Here is a 20,302-nt window from a genome sequence, read left to right on the forward strand (position 1 = left end):
AGTTTCTGAAAAATACCTGTTAATCATTCCATTATAATGGCTACTTTTTCTGTCTTACTTGCCTTCACTAGGCCACTAACTCGAAGTGTGCTTTTGAAGCTCAATGTCCAAGTTTCTTTTACTATGAACATATTTAATTTAAGAATGTAAATAAAACTGAATAATCAGCAGAAGTTAACTGAAACCATTTGAAAGTTTCCCTAGAAATGTATTAAAGGAATGACCAACTATTTACTGCCTCTTGGAAAACAGAATAGCATTCTTATCAAATAATATTGGAGCAATGATCAATACATTTTGAGGGTAGGTTTAAAGAAATTTTAAATATGTTACTTGGTAATTACCACCTACTCAGCATGACATTTGCAGACCTGAAGTGTTACAGATGTGCATTGTCTGATTCCTATCAAATTCTTTTCTTTTAATTATCCATTTAAAAAAAAACAACTCTTCAATAAATCTAATGTATCTCAGCCAGTGCCTTTTGTCTCAGGTACTTCTCCAAGCAGTAGACAGCAATGGGATCTGTGTCTGTGTCAAACTTATTGGCAAAGAGATGATGTTGCTCAAGCAGCCACTGTAGGTCTCCAGCACCATACACACATGATAGCCGGACATGGTTGCCATGACACTCTGGGTACACTGCATCCAGTGACCCCTGTGACCCCTCATGCGACCACCACTTCACCAGCCGTGCAATAGCATTGATGTCTGTCATGTCATATTTAGAGTTGGGCCAAGTTGATCCAGGGACACCAGGGATCCGTTGAATAGTTGCCCAGAGGAACTCATCAGGACTGTAGGTATCTTTGAACCACTCCATAAGAGCCTGTATTCGGTTGTCCTCCAGCACACTGCGGATGTAGCCTCTGCTCACCACAATGTAGGCATTTCCTGACATAATAGGCAGGTTGAATGGAGGTGGGTCCTTCACCTTTCCTGATGCCTGAGACAGTTGAAAAAAATCAATTAATATAATGGTGACAGACATTAATGTCAATCTCAAAACAAGGGTTTTTGCAATGACAAAATTACTGTGCAAATTTAGCAAATTATGAAAATCTTCAAAAAAAAGTACCTGGATTTGTCCATCAACTATCTGGAAAGCATTTGTCACCCTCAGCTTCTTTTCTCCTATTTGTTCCGACTCCAAGCTGTTACCGCCCCTCAATGAACGCAACATCTGTACAATCTCCAAGTTGGTTTTCAGTGGGAAATCCTGACCACAAAGGTTGATGAAGTATTTCCATGTTGTGCTGGCTTTATAAAGATCAGCCATACAGTTAAGGTCAGCCTGGACTCGTGGCCAGGCAGCATAGACCACGCTCACAGACTTGCTGACCATGAAGACATTTGGGAAACAGGAAGTAATGCCCATGATTGCGGAGAAGACTGAGATGTCTGATTTTTTGTCAACATGGACACAATAAATATTTTGAGGTGAATAGATGGCTCGAAGCAGTCGCTCAAAGTTCTGCACCTAGAATATATGAAAAAAAAACAATGAATTAAATCTTTTTTGTATATGTCGCACAAGTTAGTTTTATTTTTGGAAAGCTCTCCAGCAACTTTCAATAGCTTCTTTCAAACTGCAAACATACAGTTTGAAATGCAGGCTTTCCAATTTATTCATCTAAGACCAAATTGAGTTGTGCTTATCGGTTCTCTTTTTCAGACTTAGGAAAGCTTCCTCCAGAGGCACAGAAGAAATTATACAGCAGTTTTCCCAGATTGACTCCTTGTGAAATTTAAATGAACATATTGTTTAAAATCAGTGGAGAAACCCTTTATGTAATGATGAAAGTGGGGTTTTAAACTACTATAGCATACCTTATGATGGACAACCATAGAATAAGCCAAAGGGAAGTCCTCTTCCTCCTGGCTCAATGGGTATGGTAAGTATTTCCTGCTTATCTTGAATTGACTGCAAATACAAAATATTGAAGAACTATCACAGGGAACGTATTCTGCCAAAGATTTCAGTTAGATTCAGCACATTAAGGAGACCTATTATGCTTTCCTTATTTTCTGTTATCTATATAGTTTTGTCATGTTGAATCCACATTCTTCCTCAATTTTGTCAGATCTGCCTAAACTCTGTGATTTATGGAGTTTCCTTATGTACAAAAAGCTCAACTGGGTGCAAAACTAACTGCTTACTGTAACACTAGCTGCCATTAGCTGAGTTGGCTGTGCAGATTTTACCCAACTCTCCCCTCTGGACCCCAAGCCTGAAAACTTGATACTTCTAGAGGTCCAAAGCTGCTGTGCTAGTCCCAGTCAGAGTGGAGTCTTTAGGATCCTGGTCCAGCTATATGTAGCTGCTAACTGAGCTGACTAGCTGCAACAAAGAACTCTGTAAATCACGTATGTTTACTCCATAAAATATGACATGGTTTAAAGCAACACACCTGCAGTCTTGAGTTGCATTGATATAATACTCATCAGGGATCTGAACACTCTTCTTGAAGTCTTTAGTGATGGTCAGTAGTTTGGCCTGCTCAAGTGCTCCCGTCTCTCCCCGCAGGATAGCAGAACAGTTACACACTTTCTCTGGGCCGCCATCATCATTTGTGTACTCCAACCAGCTATATCCCATAATGTAGCTCGGATTCCAGCTCATTTTGGGGCGACTGACCCGAAGCATCCATAGTGAGCCCAGTACAACACTGAGCAGCAACAACTTCAGGAAGCGTCGTTTCACTAGCCTCATTCTCTGAGACAGGATTTCAACTGAGATGTTTGTACAATGTGAGTTCTGTTATTGACCCTGGAAACAAGAAAAGAATAGTGATATACAAGCATCCATTCTGTAACTAAATTATAAAACATAACCAACAATAGAATTCAGAGGCTATCATAATGCAGAATGAGAAACATCAAATCTGCCTGTTTTCAACTAGTTTTGTATTATGTTCTGCTGATGAAAATTGGAAAACTTTTGCTCCATTTCACCTGCACATAGTCCAGATTCTACTGGTTCCTGTTACAAAACACATCATGAGTGAAAAGTGTTGGAACCATTTTAATGATGACCAGGATGGCGCTGTGTGGAATCATGGTAGTCTACTTAAGTGTTGGACTAATTGTAACAGGTGTTGTCGCACACTGAGGGTTTATAGTTTTTGATCGTAAGCCGATGACGTTTCTGTTCATTTATGTGTTGTTGTCTTTTTGGCAAATGTGAAATAAATGAATATACATATCAGATCATAGTTTTTTGGCAACTTGACCACGTTTTAATCCCAGCAGCTGATACAAAGAGCCAGGAAGCACGCCATCTACACCAGAGTCAGGCGTACATTACTGACCAAACAAACGGTGCGTCAACACTAGGGATGTCCCGATCCGATCTGTAGGATCGGGATCGGAGCCGATCTGGGCATTTTTCCGCTGATCGGAATCGGCAGTTTTGAACGTGGACCCAAGCCCGATTTTTTTTTTTCTTTTTCTTTTTTTTTTTTTTACGTCAGAGCACAATTTGTGGCGGAACACAGACGCGCGCGTGGTGTTACTCTGTGAAAACCTGTGAATAAAGTGTCTGCCGTGTGGAAATAACGTCAATTAGAAAGCGAAAGCAGTCCAACGGCGACATGTAACATCTGCTATACGGCCGTTTCGCGGAGCTGCATTGTACTACTCATTTGATACAGCATATACAAAACAAAAACTCAAAGAATACAACGTGTTCACTCGAGAGTACAGGCAAGGAGACCAAAGCAGCAAACAGTCGCGGATACTTTCAGTTATGAGAAATATCTTCAGCGACATGTCCACAAGTAATACAGAGAGGGTCATCAAATTAATCGCTCTGGAAAACCAGCTCATCTCCGTAATAGGGGATCAGGGTTTTCTTCGTCACCTGGAGTTTTTGAATCCCCGGTATGCCCTACCATCTCTGCATTACATTTATTCCACTTTCGAGTTACAACATGCCGGTATATGCGCACTAGTTTCGTGGGTCTCATACAGCAGAGCATGTAAAGCAGGCAATCCAGGAGATGCTGAACGCGTTAATAGACAAGCAACGTGTCCACGTCATTTTATGTGACAACGTAAAGTACATGAAATTAGCAAAGGATTATATGGAGGTACCAAGCGTGAGCTGCGTCTCACACACACTTCAGCTGTCTGTACACGAGGGTCTGCTGTCACAATGCAGCATCACACACTCACCTGCTAACACGAGGAAGGTGGAGGCCAATGTTGTAATAGCATATGCAGAATAATTAAGAGCTATATTAAAGTATATACTTTGTTTCAACAAAATAATAAAAACCTATTAAGGAACAGCTTGGATGCAGGTACTTTTTTTCTTAATACAGCTGTATTATCTAGGAAAATATTAGTTAAGGCCAAGTATCGGATTGGGACTCGGTATCGGCAGATACTAAATATTAAAGGACTCGGATCGGGATCGGGGTAAAAAAAACCTGATCGGGACATCCCTAGTCAACACTAAGCGTCGCTCAACTTGCAGAACGTCACACATCAACAGATGTGTTATATATAGACACGCAGACCAACATCTTATGTTTACTGCTAGTTTGGTTAAAGTTTGTAATTTTTGTGGCTGAAAGAGTTAATTAGGTCTACAACCCAACATCAGTGAAAGCATTATAAATTAGATCCTAAGCATCAAACATCTCTATTAAATGGATTAGTTTTATACACTTTGAAACGAAATTATGAAAAAGGATAATTAAATTTTATGCAAGTGGTAACAAAAGTTATTGTAAGCAAACATTGTGATTTGGTCTATTGGTCCAGTGTGGGACAGTGCATTCTGGTTGTTGTAGTCTTTCTACCTTTTAAAGAAATTGAGATATCTCAGTCAGTTTTTTAATGTTACCAAGCACCAATTTAAAAAATAGTTGCTTATTTCTACTTGCATAGACAGGCTAGATTTATACAGTCGCCTTCTAAGGCAGCAGTGAAATATGTAAACTAGTTATGTTTCCAGCTTTTGTGAGAGGTTTTCAAGCCGAGAGCTAGCTGGTTAGCATGCTGCCATCATTACAAGAATCTTACAGAATGCACCTTTTAAATGTTTAATGTTGTTTACCAGTAGATACATGTTGGTAGTGTTTAAGGCATCCTACTCAGACTTTGAAGCTTGGTTGGTTGATGGCAATGTTCTCCTTAAACTCTAAACTAAACTTTTTTTTTCTTTTTTTTCTTTTTTCACACATCTGAATATGTGTCTATGTATTAAATCATCTTCTCACATTATAATTTGATCTTTTTGTCAGTTGGTGAATGTTGGATGAGCGGTCACAATTGTATAAATGATACATTTTTCACTTAGTATTTGACTGATTGATTACGTTATGTATTTTTTAGGCATGCGATAAACTGTACCTGTTCACTGGGACAAAAATACGATAAATCAGAGTATTTTTAATACTTATATATATGAGCACCTGTTTTTTCTGGTCATCATTTAACCCTCATAGCAAGGAAACTCTCCAAAAAGCACCTTAGTCCTTGTGATAAAGAAAACTCCTGGTCAGCTCCAAATAAATAAGTTAATTTCAGTAATATTCTGTCTTATTCTGATGTTGACTCTGACTCTCAGATCTTTCTGTCCACAATCCATGTTATGCTTGATACATTTCTAAAAGCTGCTGTAAGCAATGTTTTCCTTTTAGTTAACTTCATGTCCGTTTTGCACTCAGCAATCCCCTCCCTTCTTTCTACAAAAAACACCTTCTGTAACTGCCCCACATGTCAGTTTAAGGCATTCTCATTTATTTATTTTTTGGTTCCTACCTACCTTTCAGTTGAGGTGGGCTCATTGATTGTTTTTGTTTCTACACGTTACCACTTTAAAGAAACACCGCCTTGCAGAGCATGGCAAGGGAGAAACCACATGGTTGGTTGTCTCCACACTCGGTAAAGTTGAGTAAAGATAAAGAGTTACAACATTAAATGTAAACAAAGAAGACGAAGAGAGAAGAAAAGACAAGATTCAGCCCTTTTTGGTAGTGCGCAGCCTACGAGGTGTGTTTTATTGGTGTATTTGTGTAATTACATTAAGCTACGAATTCTGCATTAGCATATTTATGTGATTGTTTACTCTCTTTTTCTTCAGTTCTCACGGGTCGTTCGGTGACTGTGAATAAACCCTGTTTTTAACGATCTCGGGCCTCATGCTTTACTACTTAGAGGAGCTACACCTTCCATTAAGTGATTATGTACACAAACTGATGAGAGCAGCACTGATGCAGCTCTGCAGCACAGAAATGTCAATTTTAAAATCCCTGTAACTCTAAACTTTGAAAAAAAAGAAATGTGATCTCTAATCTTTCAGGAAACGCAGAGCAAAGTTGTTGTTTTCCTAACTCCCTCTTCACCACAACGTTTTGGTACACTGCCATGACACGCTCTGTTTTAACATCAAGAGCACAAGATACTTAAATACCTTTACTAGAGTCAAGACAAATCTAGCAATAAATAAAGATACACAAACTTAACTTTTAACTCTGGTTGACCTGAACAACAGAACATGTAAAAAACTTCCTCCTACCTGTGACTCTGTATGCAGCACATCTGACTGGAATTCCTAGTTCCTCATCACCCCCTCTTTTGGACTCTAAACCTGAAATGCAGGCCCAGCATTGGGAACAATATACATGACTTAAACCAAATGGGGGTGGAGTTTTCTATGACTCTTTTTGTTGAGAAAACAGGGACAGATTTTTATGCAAATTTTGATGATGATAAAAAGGCTATATAATTGTAATTGTTTTGAATTTACAAATGTTCCACTGTTCAGTAAGTTCTTCTCATGTTCCAATGGTTTATAATAAAAAGCCTCTAAACAAGAAACACGATGTGAAATTTGTTGTGATAATCATAGAAATTGACTGATGTGACGTTGTTCTATATACATTGTTTGGGTATTTCTTTTGTAAGTTACCAAAAAGGAGTGTAATTAGTAATCTTTTACTCAATTACTACTTGTCATGACTGTAGATTCTTGGTTGTTGTGTCTGGTTTTGTCTTGTAGTTTCTTGTTTTTGATTTCTGTCTATGTATCTTGTCTTGTGTCTTGTTTTTCCCATGCCCTCATGTGTCCTTTAAGTTCTCCTGTGTTTTTTCCTATGTTCCCTCTGGCTCCCTCTGTCCATTGCCCTGGTCCCTTCATGTTCTCATGTGCTCCTCCCCTTCGTTATCTCACCTGTTGGTCCACCTCACCTGTTCCTCGTCTTGTCATCAGTGTTTGTGTATTTAGTCTCTGTGTTCCCTTCACTCCTTGTCTGGTCATTGTTCTTGTCAGTGTCCGTCTTTGTCCATGCTCCAGTCTGTTCCTTGTTCCCCCACGGTATGTGTTTTTGGATTTGAGTTTTGTATTGTTCCATGTTTGATTTGAACTTTGCCTTTTTCTTTGTACTTTGTCTTGCCTTTTAGTTGCTACTTTGCCTTACAGTTTTTGTTGCTACTTTGCCTCTTGCCCCTGTTTTGTCTGCGGCTATTTTTGTGTTCAGCTTTGAAATAAAGCTCGCCTTTTGTTTCCCCGTATCCTTGCCTCCCGTGCTTAACTGCATTTGGGTCCACCTTCCCTTATCCATAGTCTTTCCTTTACCCCAACCTGACACTACTAGCATAACTCATATGTCATTTGTTTTGGGAAAAAAGAGCCCTTCAAATATATTCAGTCCTTGTTCCATTTGAATTCTCTAATGTCTGTATTTAACTGTTATCTTTCATTTTCAAACACAAACCCAACCCAAAAACGCACCAGTTGGCCATTCACTATTTTCGCCTCTATCACTAGTTCTTCTCTAAATAGTAAAGTTCAGTTTACAGCATACTGTGATTTTACCAGCATCAGATCTGAATGGTCTCCAACTGCTACCTGACGTCTCTAAACCTGCTGGGTGGGGTTCATCTGTTCTATCAGCATGTTTCACCAATGAAACCTACTCAGGCTGTTACAATAGCTCCTCTCTGTAAGATCTTTACCTGCTTGGAGCCACGTGACAAATTAGGACCTTGAGGATACAAACTAACTTGAGTTATTATAAAATATGTAATCAATTATGAGAATATTAAGTTTATAGAAGACAAAAGAAAACAGTATATTGGCTTTAATACATAAAAGGGTCGATGAATTTAATTATATTTTGCAGGACATATTTGGTGATCTATCTATCTCACGACTGAGACAGGATAGATCAAGTAATAAAGTTTACCTAAGTCAGGGTTCGGTACACAGAGGGTCAAGCAACAGGGCAAACAAATCCGGCAAGGAGTAGGGAGGCGGGTCGGTGCACGGGAAGGCAGTCAGCGGGGCAAACAAATCCGGCAAGGGTCAGGCAGAGGCGAAGTCGGAAGGCTCACAGAAAAGTCCAAAACCAGAGAGGCTAGAAAAAGACTAGGAATCGAAAAGGCTGGAACGCTATGTACAACGACAAAATACGAACTGGCAACAGACAGGGGGACCCTCGGAACTAAAAGCACACACAGGGAACCCAGGTGAACGTAATCAGGGCGGGGAAAGCAATCAGTGGGAAACCATACGAGCGGGGGGGGTGGATCTGAAATGAGAGGAGATGTAAATACACAAGACCATAACGGGAGAACTATAATCTTGGACTGATCGTAACACCTTGTCTGTCAGGCAGGAACCAATCAGCTCCCAGGGACAGCCTGCAATCAAACATACCTGCAACCAATCTTACACACACTCATACTCTCACTCAGGTAAAAGAGGGATATTAAAAACAGACAATGCAAACATTTATCACCTCTAGGGCCGTAACAGTCATCTATATAGTTTTGTCATGTTGAATCCACATTCTTCCTCAATCTTGTCAGATTTCCCAACTGCACGACCACCCTTCTTTCTACAGCACCCCATGAATGTGCAGAGGTTATTGCCAGACAGCAGCAGACAGAAGGATTCCTGCTCCGTGAGCCGTCATGAGCAGAGAGGGCTACCTCTTTCTGGAGTTCTCTGCCCTCATTGGATAAAGTGGGCAGGGAATTTATTTTCTCTTTTACGGCATCAGCATTACTGCATTAAAGCAAATTATATAACTTGGTGCAGCTTAAAGGAAAACTAAATCTGGCCCCTTCACGGTTAAGAGATCACGTAAACAAACTGATGAGAGCAGCACTGATGCAGCTCTGCAGCACAGAAATGTGAAAAGTCCCTGTAACTGTAAACTGTCTAAAAATTTGATTTATAATCTTTTAGGAAACACAGAGGAAACTCATTTTTAGTTTAGTTGTTTGGGGGTTTTATTTTGTTTGTTCTGCATCTTTTTAACTCTGGTTAACCTGTAAAAATTCGGCCTAGCTGTGACCTTACAAGCAGCAGATCTGACTGGAACCACACTCATACACTTGAAATACAGGCACAGCTTGATATGACTGTAAATATCTGATAAATTGCATTGACATTCTCCTACACAATATTTTTTTAGGTGTTAACAGGACATTGGAGTCCTACAGTGCCACCTTGTCATCTGTTCTGCTTTTATTTTGAAATGCGCCGTTTTCTTCTTCTGATGTTTTTTGTGACGCTGAACTTCCTGCTACTCTCTCTTTACAGTGTTCGGCTCACGCATGGAGGAACGGTAACAACTTGTAAACACACTAGTTATTTATCATGTTCATCTGTTTTGATTCTGCAAGTGAAGAGTTTACATTGTGATTTACCTCTTTTTGTTATTTTTGTATTGTTCGTGCCTTTTATTTCTAAGAGCACCGAACTGTGAGGTGTGTGTCGAGTATGTGGAGTGTGTATTATTATCAGATGGGATTCGTTAAAGAAAAAGGAGAATGTCATTACTTCATTTGTTTATGAGTTAATCGCACATGTCATCAGCAATATATTCTTTCTGTGAACAATTACAATATATTGTATTTCATTTAAAAGAAGCATGTGATGCACTTGTCATGATAGAGCGTATATTGAAATATTACAAATATTTAATATTTCATCGTTATTAGTTGGATACATTGATTTGTATTGGGTGTAAACATGATTAATATGTGAACATGATTTGTGTGTGAATTATTTGTCAAACTACAGAGAAGCATTTTATATTTCTTCTGCTTATGGTGCTCGTTGACAGGAAGAAATAAATCAACACCTGCTTGACACTCTCTGCATCTTGATCAATCATTCCAAGGGGCTGCTACAATGACCAAAAGGTAGTCTGCCAAAACGTTTTTTTTGTTTTTTTTAAAAGATATGTTTATTGCTTTTTAGAATGAGAAAAAAAAACAGAAAACAAAAAAATGACCTTCCCTCCCCCCACCTCAAGACTTGAACAGGATCAGCACATCATAAGTAAGACATAATAGTAATATAACAACAGGAGCCACAGTCATGACAATAAGATAAACATACAGATTTAAAAAAAATTTAAATGTGCAAAGCGAAGGGTAAGGTGAGAGATACACACAGCAAGGTGTTTCACAGTGATCCACACATTAGTCCTTTCCTTGAAACAGTTGCAGTACTGGGTCCCATATCTTATCAAATGTGTCGTCCTTGTCTTCATTATAAAGTCTCGGTCCCTCCAGGTGAGGCATATTTGCACCTGTGCACCATTCAGCATGCAGGTGTCTGAACAACAGAACGTGTACAACAAACTTAATGGTAAGATCACGTGGTAAGCTACTGTAATCTTTTAATCAGGTAGTTATAGACAGCATGTACCTAAAATTTCCATAAATTCAAATGTTGCTGCTAGTTTCACTTTACCACTCAGCCTGCAGGTTAAAGCTGCTCTGCTTTGACGATTGGAGAGGCTGCACTGGGTCATTTTAATTTCACTCACCTGCATGAATCTGCTATGATCAGGAGGACATTTTTTGTCACACCAGGATGCATATGTTATGCACTACCAAATGTAGAATCTGTTTTTCTTTCTTCTTTTTTTTACACTGATCACTTATAGAAGACACCGCCCTTTGATGTCAAGATGAATACAATGTGATCACATATAAAAGCACAGTATCAACAGCTTTAACCCTCGCCCCACATGGCTTTTTGCAGAATGGTTGGTATGACTGACACTGATAGTTTGAAGTCATTCCTGTGTGTTTTTTTTGCTTTATGTTTGGGGTTGAATATCTTCACAGCTCTCCTGCTCACTACAGTTAGTTTTGCTACATGCTTTTCCTGGATTTTGCTGAAAAAAAAACTAAAGAGGGCTGACAAGAAGCCATTTTCACAGGAAAAACTCAAAGGAGCATAGCTTTTTTAACAGATTGATTGAATTGACTTATTGATAAAAAACAATGTAAGTAACAGATTGTACTGCTGGATTAGCAGCACTAGGCTTTTATTACACTGCAAATATGCATAACAGTAAGATAATGTATACATAGAAATATTTAAATTATTTTAAGCATTATAAGCAGATTAATCATAAATCCAATGTAACTCAGCCAGTGCCTTTTGTCTCAGGTACTTCTCCAAGCAGTAGACAGCGAATGGGATCTGTGTCTAGTGTCAAACTTATTGGCAAAGAGGTGATGTTGTTTAAGCAGCCACTGGAGGTCTCCAGCACCATACACACATATTGATCTGACATGGTTGCCATGACACTCTGGGTACACTGCCTCCAGTGACCCCTGTGACCCCTCATGCCACGCCCACTTCACCAGCCGTGTAATAGCATTGATGTCTGTCATGTCATATTTGGAGTTGGGCCAAGTTGATCCAGGGACACCAGGGATCCGTTGAATAGTTGCCCAGAGGAACTCATCAGGACTGTAGGTATCTTTGGCCCACTCGATTAGAGCCTGTATTCGGTTGTCCTCCAGCACACTGCAGACGTAGCCTCTGCTCACCGCAATGTAGGCATTTCCTGACATAATAGGCAGGTTGAATGGAGGTGGGTCCTTCACCTTTCCTGATGCCTGACACAGTTGAGAGAGTAAGTTAATGTTTTTGACAGTCATTAAGGTCAATCTGAACCAACCACATTGTAAAATCTCCAAAAAGAAGTACCTGGATTTGTCCATCAACTATCTGGTAAGCATTTGTCACCCTCCACTTCTTTCCTCCTCCTATCTGTTCCGACTCCAAGCTGTTACCGCCCCTCAATGAACGCAACATCCGTACAATCTCCAAGTTGGTTTTCAGTGGGAAATCTTGACCACAAAGGTTGATGAAGTATTTCCATGTTGTGCTGGCGTTATAAAGATCAGCCATACAGTTAAGGTCAGCCTGGACTCGTGGCCAGGCAGCATAGACCACGCTCACAGACTTGCTGACCATGAAGACATTTGGGAAACAGGAAGTAATGCCCATGATGGCAGAGAAGACTGAGATGTCTGATATTTTGTCAACATGGACACAATAAATATTTTGAGGTGAATAGATGGCTCGAAGCAGTCGCTCAAAGTTCTGCACCTAGAATATATGAAAGAAACAATGAGTTAAATCTTTTTTGTATATGTTGCATGAGTTAGTTTTATTTTTGGAAATATTTAAAGGGGCTCTCCAGCAACTTTCAATAGACTGCCTGCCTCCAAAATGCTTCTTTCAAACTGCAAACATTCAGTTTGAAATGCAGGCTTTCTAATTCATTCATCTAAGACCAAGCTAAATTAAATTTTTGAATTTGAATTCAAATTTAGGCTTTAGAATTTGCATACCTTATGATGGACAACCATAGAATAAGCCAGAGGGAAGTCCTCTTCCTCCTGGCTCAATGGGTATGGTAAGTATTTCCTGCTTATCTTGAATTGACTGTAAATGCAAAATATTGAAGAAATATTACAGTGAATGTATTCTGCCAAAGATTTCAGTTAGATTCAGCACATTAAGGGGACCTATTATGCTTTCCTTATTTTCTGTCATCTATATAGTTTTGTCATGTTGAATCCACATTCTTCCTCAATTTTGTCAGATCTGCCTAAACTCTGTGATTTATGGAGTTTCCTTATGTACAAAAAGCTCAACTGGGTGCAAAACTAACTGCTTACTGTAACAGTAGCTGCCATTAGCTGAGTTGGCTGTGCAGATTTTACCCAACTCTCCCCACTGGACCCCAAGCCTGAAAACTTGATACTCCTAGAGGTCCAAAGCTGCTGTGCTAGTCCCAGTCAGAGTGGAGTCTTTAAGATCCTATTCCAGCTATATGTAGCTGCTAACTGAGCTAACTAGCTGCAAAGAGTAACTCTGTAAATCACATATGTTTACTCCATAAAATATGACGTGGTTTAAAGCAACACACCTGCAGTCTTGAGTTGCGTTGACATAATACTCATCAGGGATCTGAACACTCTTCTTGAAGTCTTTAGTGATGGTCAGTAGTTTGGCCTGCTCAAGTGCTCCCGTCTCTCCCCGCAGGATAGCAGAACAGTTACACACTTTCTCTGGGCCCCCATCATCATTTGTGTACTCCAACCAGCTATATCCCATAATGTAGCTCGGATTCCAGCTCATTTTGGGGCGACTGGCCCGAAGCATCCATAGTGAGCACAGTACAACACTGAGCAGCAACAACTTCAGGAAGCGTCGTTTCACTAGCCTCATTCTCTGAGACGGGATTTCAACTGAGATGTTTATACAATGTTAGCTCTGTTATTGCCTCTGGAAACAAGAAAAGAAGAGTGATATACAAGCATCCATTCTGTAACTAAACTATAAAACATAACCAAAGATAGACTACAGAGGTTATCAAAATGCAAAGTTAAAATTTCCATGTAGAGAGTGTTGACTTAAACAGCAAATCTGCCCATTTTCAACCAGTTTTGTATTTAGAGCTGCAGATGAAATTTGGTAAATTTCTCTCCATTTTAACTGCATATAGACCAGATTTTAGCCGTTCTGTTACAAAACACATCATGAGTGAAAACAGTGTTGGAATCATTTTATTGATGACCAGGGTGGCACTGTGTGGAATCATGGTAGTCTACTTAAGCGTTGCACCTATTGTAACAGGTGTTGTCGTACACTGAGGGTTTATGGTATTTGATCATGAGACGCTGAAGTTGGTGTTTATTTTGAGAGGTGTTGTTTTTTTCGTATAATGTGAAATAAATTAATTTACATATCAGACCAAAGTTTTTTGGCAACTTGACCATGTTTTAATCCCAGAAGCTGATACAAAGAGCAAGGGAGCACGCCATCTACACCAGAGTCAGGTGTACATTACTGACCAAACAAACGGGACATCAACACTAACACCGAAATTCCACAAGATACGTGTCCGCTGCATTACGGCTCTGCCACGCCAGTGGAGCTGATAGGTTTCACTCCAGTCTATTGCTGTGTCTCAATTCAGGGATGCCGCTTTTGAAGGCCAATTACTTCACAACGCCGCACGAAGGCTGTCCCAACTTGAAGGGTCCTTCAAATGCAGCCCACAATTACAGCCTTCTTTTACCTCTTTTTGGAGGATGCACCGCTGCTATCCTTCCCACATCCCAGGATTTTCCCAGGACATCGCAATTTTGTGATTTGGTCTATTAGTCCACTGTGGGACAGTGCATTCTGGTTGTTGTAGTCTTTCTACCTTTTAAATAAATTGACACATCTGAGTCAGTTTTTTTAATGTTCCTGAGCACCAATTTAAAAAATAGTAACTTATTTCTACTTGCAAAGAAAGCCCAGTTTCATACAAGGGCCATCTAGGCAGCCGTGAAATACATAAACTAGTCATGTTTCCAGCCTTTGTGAGGGGTTTTCAAGCCGGGAGCTCGCTGGTTAGCATGCTGCCATCATTACAAGAATCTTTAATACAATCCATAGACGTGTTTGACATAATGTTTAAACTAGTGTTGTCACGATACCAAAATTATGACTTCGGTACGATACCTGCCTAAAATATTTCGATACCGATACTGAAACAATACCACGGCGGAAAACTAAAACATCATCAAAAGTATAGCATAAATTTTAGTTGACAGAATGTGGAACTTAAAATTATCTGTATCTGTATCCAAGAAGACAAGTGTCTTCTTGTTTTGTTCATTTGTCTTTTTTGCTCTCAGAGATTATTAAATAACCTGATTTTTCATTAAAAGCTCAGTGCTTGTAGTAGAAAAAAATTATCAGCACATTAACTACAATTTTATTCAGCATAAAAATAATGAACATAAATGACATAACTGTAAGTCTGGCAATTCATAAAATAAGATAATTCTTGTATACTTATATTCATCCACAAAGGGGAAATTTGCAATTTGCATTTCATGTTGATAAAATTCAAACCCTGGATTAATAGCCTGCAAACTACATTAGTGCACTAAAGTACAATACAAATGACCCAGACCTGGTGAAGGTCTGTGCTCTAATCAGACCATTTTCTAATAATATAAATTACAATATTTATTACAAATTATCGATAAAAAATGTACATGCTATGATCATATTACTAGTACTGATTGACTTAAAATAGATAAATTATAAGTGGCGTTGTTGATTAGCATACTTGTGAACTCCAGCGCATGTTCTGGTAAAGTTCATTTTACCAGTGTGAACGCTGTGTTTGCATACAGAGATGTGTGGAACCACATCGGACTGTTAAACAGTTTGCTTTACCTCTGACTGCCTCCTGCAGGGGCGGTTTTTCATATGGGCAGGGCAGCCGCCCAGGGCGGCATTCGTGGAGGTGCGGCATGAGCGTTGCAAATAAATAAATAAATAATAATAATAATAATACATTATACTTGTTTATTATTTTTGTTTGCATTCATGTCCTCCGGTTTTTGTATTGCTAATTTACAGTCAAGTCAATGATGTCATGACGCAGTGTGGGGAGCAGGCTGGCCGCCCTCTGTTTTATCAAGGTGCAGCTGCTTCTGCTGAGAGTCTCACACAGAGTCTGTGGGGAAGGTAGCGGGGCGGGGACAGGCTCACCTACTGGGGCGGGGGAGCGGGGAATTCATCTAATAGTGCATAACTAATGCAGTTAGTAGGATAAAGTCAATCACATCACGAATTTCTTCCACATTAAGGACATTTCAGTCATAATAATATTGTGAATAAAAGCCTATAGTTTCACATATGTTTTGGGGGTTTGATCAAATAATGAAATATATTACAAAACGAGGTGAATTGGTTTAGTCTTAACTCTTGGTTGACGGTGTTGGGAGGGGGTCAAGTGGTGTCAAATAAACAAATGGATAAGAAGAGGACACAGCCATCAGGTGCTCAGTTCAGGAAAAAGAGAAAAGAATAAGAGGAGAAACGAGCAAAAGATAAAGGTATGGAGCCATGTCAATTACTCTTCATAAGTGTGACCATGCATGTAATGAGATGAAATGACGTTAATTAGTATAAGTTAGGCTAACTCGTATGTTTGTTAGCCTCTTGCTACACTGCGGGCCATAATAGTAGATGACGACAGCATCCGTTTTCAGTCCAACTGACTAGCAAACATTATATCTAATTATTTTCACCCTGATAATGTGTATGAAACACAACACGACTAGCTCACATATTGTTCACAACATCACGTTAGGTCCTGTGCTGCTCAGTAAAATGAATTATCAATTCTGTAAGCTAATTCAAAAGACTTTTTGAGTCATTTGGAGTGTCATGTATATAATAAGCCATCAACCAAGGTGGTTGTGTTTTGTATTCTATTCATTTGTTTCCTATTCTAAAAGTTGGATACATTATGCTTAATAACAGGTTTATTTAATTGTGCTATTCCTGCATTGATCATAATTTGTATTTTAATGCAAATCCAGGGGACTTTTTAAATATTTTGGAGCACCCTCTGCCACTAGCCGGGATGAGGAGCCATCTACCTCCGCAGCCACACACGTCTCCACAAATGCTGTCTGATCCTGAGGATGAAGACCCATTTACCTCTACTTCTCCCCAGCAAAACTCAGGTGAGTTTGTGTGCACACATGTCTGTCTGTGTGTGTGTGTGTGTGTGTGTGTGTGTGTGTGTGTGTGTGTGTGTGCATCCCTGCAAAGCATTTTACAGTTTTAATGTTATTGTCATGTTCTGCACTATAAACGCTGTGAATAATGTATGTATACTAATGCCCTTGTGCTCTCCATTAGAAACGCCTGGAGCAGAATCGTCTCTTGAGGATGAGCCTCTGTGCACTGACCTGCTAACTGGCCTTCAGTTCTGACTGTGAGAATTCAGACACAACTGGTTTCCAGGAGACCAAGTCAGGTAACATCTGACTTTGTATTCCCTAGAAACGACAGTGATGGAAGAAGTTGCCACCATCAGTACTTCAGGAAGTCATTGGTTAGTGGGGAGGTGAGGATCGCCCAGGGCGTAATGAAAGCTAGGACCACCACTGGCCTCCTGCACCTCTGATGGTGAAAATAGTTCGCTTGTCACAACAAAAACCTCGCTTGACTTCCATCCGGGGGATGTTTATGTTATCTATCGCTAACCTGCAGCTCTTGAACTCTTTGAACAAGTCTGCATGTCTGTCAGCTGAAAGTGGCATGAGTGCTCCTGCCGACCGTCCTAGCTTGTTGAAAAAGCAGACGCATGGCGCGAAATATGGAAATACTGTGAAAACCACGCCCACTCTGGCTGCAGGCAGTGAGGAAGCAGAGAGAAGCTGCACGCAGACACACTGCCCCGCTGTCGCACTAAGTTTATAAAGTACCGATACTAATAAAAAGTGAAAAAGTATTTTTTTTAACGGCTGGGTACAGCCGTAATTTTTCTAGTATCGGTTTACCATGCAACACTAGTTTAAACAGTTATTTCATAGATTCTGTTGATTAATTGTAGGTAATGTTTGAAACTAAAATTCTTACAGAATGCACCATTTAAATGTGTGTACCAGTAGATAGACTGTGAAGCTTGGTTTGTTGATGGGAATGATGTCCTTAAACTCAAAATTAAACTTTTTTTCTTTTTTTTTTTTTTTTTACACATTTAAGGTTGTGTCTACTACGGAAGCCCTAAACGGCCATGCATTCATATATTTTATTTCCTCCGTTTTCCCGTGATAACGAGTTAATTTCCTCCGTTTTTCCCAAGATAACGGGATCATTTTCTTGAGATCTCATGATAAGGAAACTTTGTTTTCCCGAGATATAATCAAATCGAGATCTCCAGAAAACAAAACGATAGTGTAGTATATTACATATCATTGCAGGAAACATCATTCAGTGTAGCAATGTCAGAGGAGCAGGAGCATATCGATCACTGCGTCACATTATTTTTCAATCAAGGCCTAACACAGGCTGACATTGCATATGCCCTGCTATTATAGATAATATTCACATTGATGTGCATAATCTAAGAAGACGTTTAGCAAGGCTTCAGCTAAATCGGTGGCGCAATCTAAGTGGGCCTGATGTCGTTGTAGTGTCCCCGCTGATGATGGTCAGACTCTCTAACTGATGTGCAAAGTGTTTATTACAGGAACCTTGTACACACCTTCGGACACACCGTAAGAGCTTGTACCCTTTATCAGCCAGGTGCACAGTAAATAATTTCACCACATTCAGCAAAAATCATGCAGGCACACTTCAAACACGCACACAAACGATTCACAGGAACACAGATGTTCTCGGTTAACAGCGAGACGCTTTCAAAATAAAAGTCCCGCATTAGTGTCTAATTAATTGATGAAATAATAACCTGGCTTCAAAGAATATCAGTTAACTAAATGAAAACAAGATGTTCTTACAGTTATCACATTAAAGGTCTTTTACAGTCGTTAGACTAACTGAATGACTCATTCACACACACACACACCACACACCACACATACACACACACATTATATCGTTATCTCGGGAAAACAAAGTTTCGTTATCTCGAGATCTCGACCAAAATTATCCAGATATCTCGGGAAAACAAATGAAATTAACACGTTATCACGAGAAAACAAAGTTTCGTTACCTCGAGATCTCGAGAAAATGATCTCGGGAAAACGGAGGAAATAAAATGTATGAATGCATGGCCGTTTAGGGCTTCCGTATTAAATCATCTTCTTTCATTATAATTTGATGGCTTTGCATATTGTCTATTGGTAAATGTTGGATGAGTGGTCATAATAATATGAATGATACATTTTTCACTTTGAGTATTTGACTGATTGATTACAATATGTATTTTTTAGGCATGTGACAACTGTAACTGTTCACTGGGACAAAAATACGATAAATCAGAGTATTTTTAAAACTTAGATATGATCACTGGTTATCTGGTCATCATTTAACCCTCATAGAAAGGAAATTGTCCAAAAAGCACCTTAGTCCTTGTGATGAAGAAAAAACCTGGTCAGCTGCAAAAAAAATTAGTTAATTTCAGTAATATTCTGTCTTATTCTGATGTTGACTTGACTCCCAGATCTTTCCGTCCAGAATCCAATTTATGCATTTAAGTTTTTAAAAGCAACTGTAAGCAATCTTTTCCTTTCAGTTAACTTCCTGTCCATTTTGCAGTCAGCAGTCCCTTCCCTTCTTTCTCAAAAATAACTTCATCCATTACTTGAGTGCGTACACAAACTGATGAGAGCAGCACTGACTTTAAAAAAGAAATGTGATCTCTAATCTTTTCAGGAACGCAGAGCAAAGTCGTTGTTTTCCTAACTCCCTCTTCACCACACGTTCTGGTACACTGCCCTCATCTGCCTCTCTGTGTCGGGCTCGTTTTAACATCAAGTACACACAAGATACTTAAATACCTTCGCTTGAGGTCAAGACAAATCTAGCAATTAATGGAGTCAAGGACTATTTTGGCAAAATCAAATAAAGATACACAAACTTTTTTTTTTTTTAACTCTGGTTGACCTGAACAACAGAACATGTTAAAAACTTCCTCCTACCTGTGATTCTGTATGCAGCAGATCTGACTGGAATGATATTTCCTCATCTCCTCACATCTAATAGGGAAATTACACAACAAGTAGTTCCGACCAAGCAATCTGATTGGTCAACAAGAAATTTAGACCGTGCTCAAATCAGCATGACAGCACGCCTGACTCATTACTCAAAATATTACTCCGCCAAGTCTGTGTATCCATCTCCATGGCAACATTGTAACGGTCAGAGCTGGAGTAGGAAACGGGCGGAAAAATAGGCTACAAAATGGATCGGTTTGTTTTTAATTTGATTTATTTGCTTCAGCGTTTGTCCAAGGAGGACAGCAACAGGCCAGGCTGGGGAGCGAGCGAGGAGCTTGAGATAAACATGCGGGAATGAGTTACCAGCAAACGGGCACGCCATGAGAGAGTGTCCCGTAAAATGATCAGGGTGATGGAGAAACAAATGTATGAGTGACAGCAGAGATGAGGAGTTTGCCGCGAGTCAAACTCATGTCCAGCTTTGGGATATACATGACTTAAACCGAAGAGGGTGGAGTTTTTCTATGACTCTTTTGTT

General features: G+C 39.6%; 2 protein-coding genes across 2 annotated transcripts; both read right to left on the minus strand.

The window, feature by feature from the left end:
• Positions 1–460: 460 nt before the first annotated feature.
• LOC115581103 (beta-1,3-galactosyl-O-glycosyl-glycoprotein beta-1,6-N-acetylglucosaminyltransferase-like) lies at positions 461–2,813 on the minus strand. The gene is made up of 4 exons (XM_030415960.1): positions 2,412–2,813; positions 1,831–1,924; positions 1,079–1,480; positions 461–946 (listed from the first exon to the last, which is right to left on the minus strand). The coding sequence occupies exons 1-4, from the start codon at positions 2,711–2,713 to the stop codon at positions 461–463; spliced, it is 1,284 nt and encodes a 427-aa protein (XP_030271820.1). The 5' UTR covers positions 2,714–2,813.
• A 7,702-nt stretch (positions 2,814–10,515) lies between these two features.
• Positions 10,516–19,768, minus strand: LOC115581104 (beta-1,3-galactosyl-O-glycosyl-glycoprotein beta-1,6-N-acetylglucosaminyltransferase-like). The gene is made up of 5 exons (XM_030415961.1): positions 19,747–19,768; positions 13,209–13,567; positions 12,628–12,721; positions 11,978–12,382; positions 10,516–11,886 (listed from the first exon to the last, which is right to left on the minus strand). Exons 2-5 carry the CDS (start codon positions 13,508–13,510, stop codon positions 11,428–11,430), a joined length of 1,260 nt encoding a protein of 419 aa, XP_030271821.1. The 5' UTR covers positions 13,511–13,567; positions 19,747–19,768; the 3' UTR covers positions 10,516–11,427.
• Between the last annotated feature and the right edge of the window lie 534 nt (positions 19,769–20,302).

The sequence above is a fragment of the Sparus aurata genome, chromosome 5 (genome assembly GCF_900880675.1).
Source record: "Sparus aurata chromosome 5, fSpaAur1.1, whole genome shotgun sequence".
Lineage (NCBI taxonomy): Eukaryota > Metazoa > Chordata > Actinopteri > Spariformes > Sparidae > Sparus > Sparus aurata.

Excerpts from the sequence above, each read along its gene's own strand:
- LOC115581103 (XM_030415960.1), bottom strand. The coding sequence starts at position 2,713 with ATGAGGCTAGTGAAACGACGCTTCCTGAAGTTGTTGCTGCTCAGTGTT. Across the intron at positions 1,481-1,830 it reads CTATGGTTGTCCATCATAAG|GTGCAGAACTTTGAGCGACT; the intron begins GTATGCTATAGT and ends CATATATTCTAG. Across the intron at positions 947-1,078 it reads TAGTTGATGGACAAATCCAG|GCATCAGGAAAGGTGAAGGA; the intron begins GTACTTTTTTTT and ends CAACTGTCTCAG.
- LOC115581104 (XM_030415961.1), bottom strand. The coding sequence starts at position 13,510 with ATGAGGCTAGTGAAACGACGCTTCCTGAAGTTGTTGCTGCTCAGTGTT. Across the intron at positions 12,722-13,208 it reads AACGCAACTCAAGACTGCAG|TCAATTCAAGATAAGCAGGA; the intron begins GTGTGTTGCTTT and ends TTGCATTTACAG. Across the intron at positions 11,887-11,977 it reads TAGTTGATGGACAAATCCAG|GCATCAGGAAAGGTGAAGGA; the intron begins GTACTTCTTTTT and ends CAACTGTGTCAG.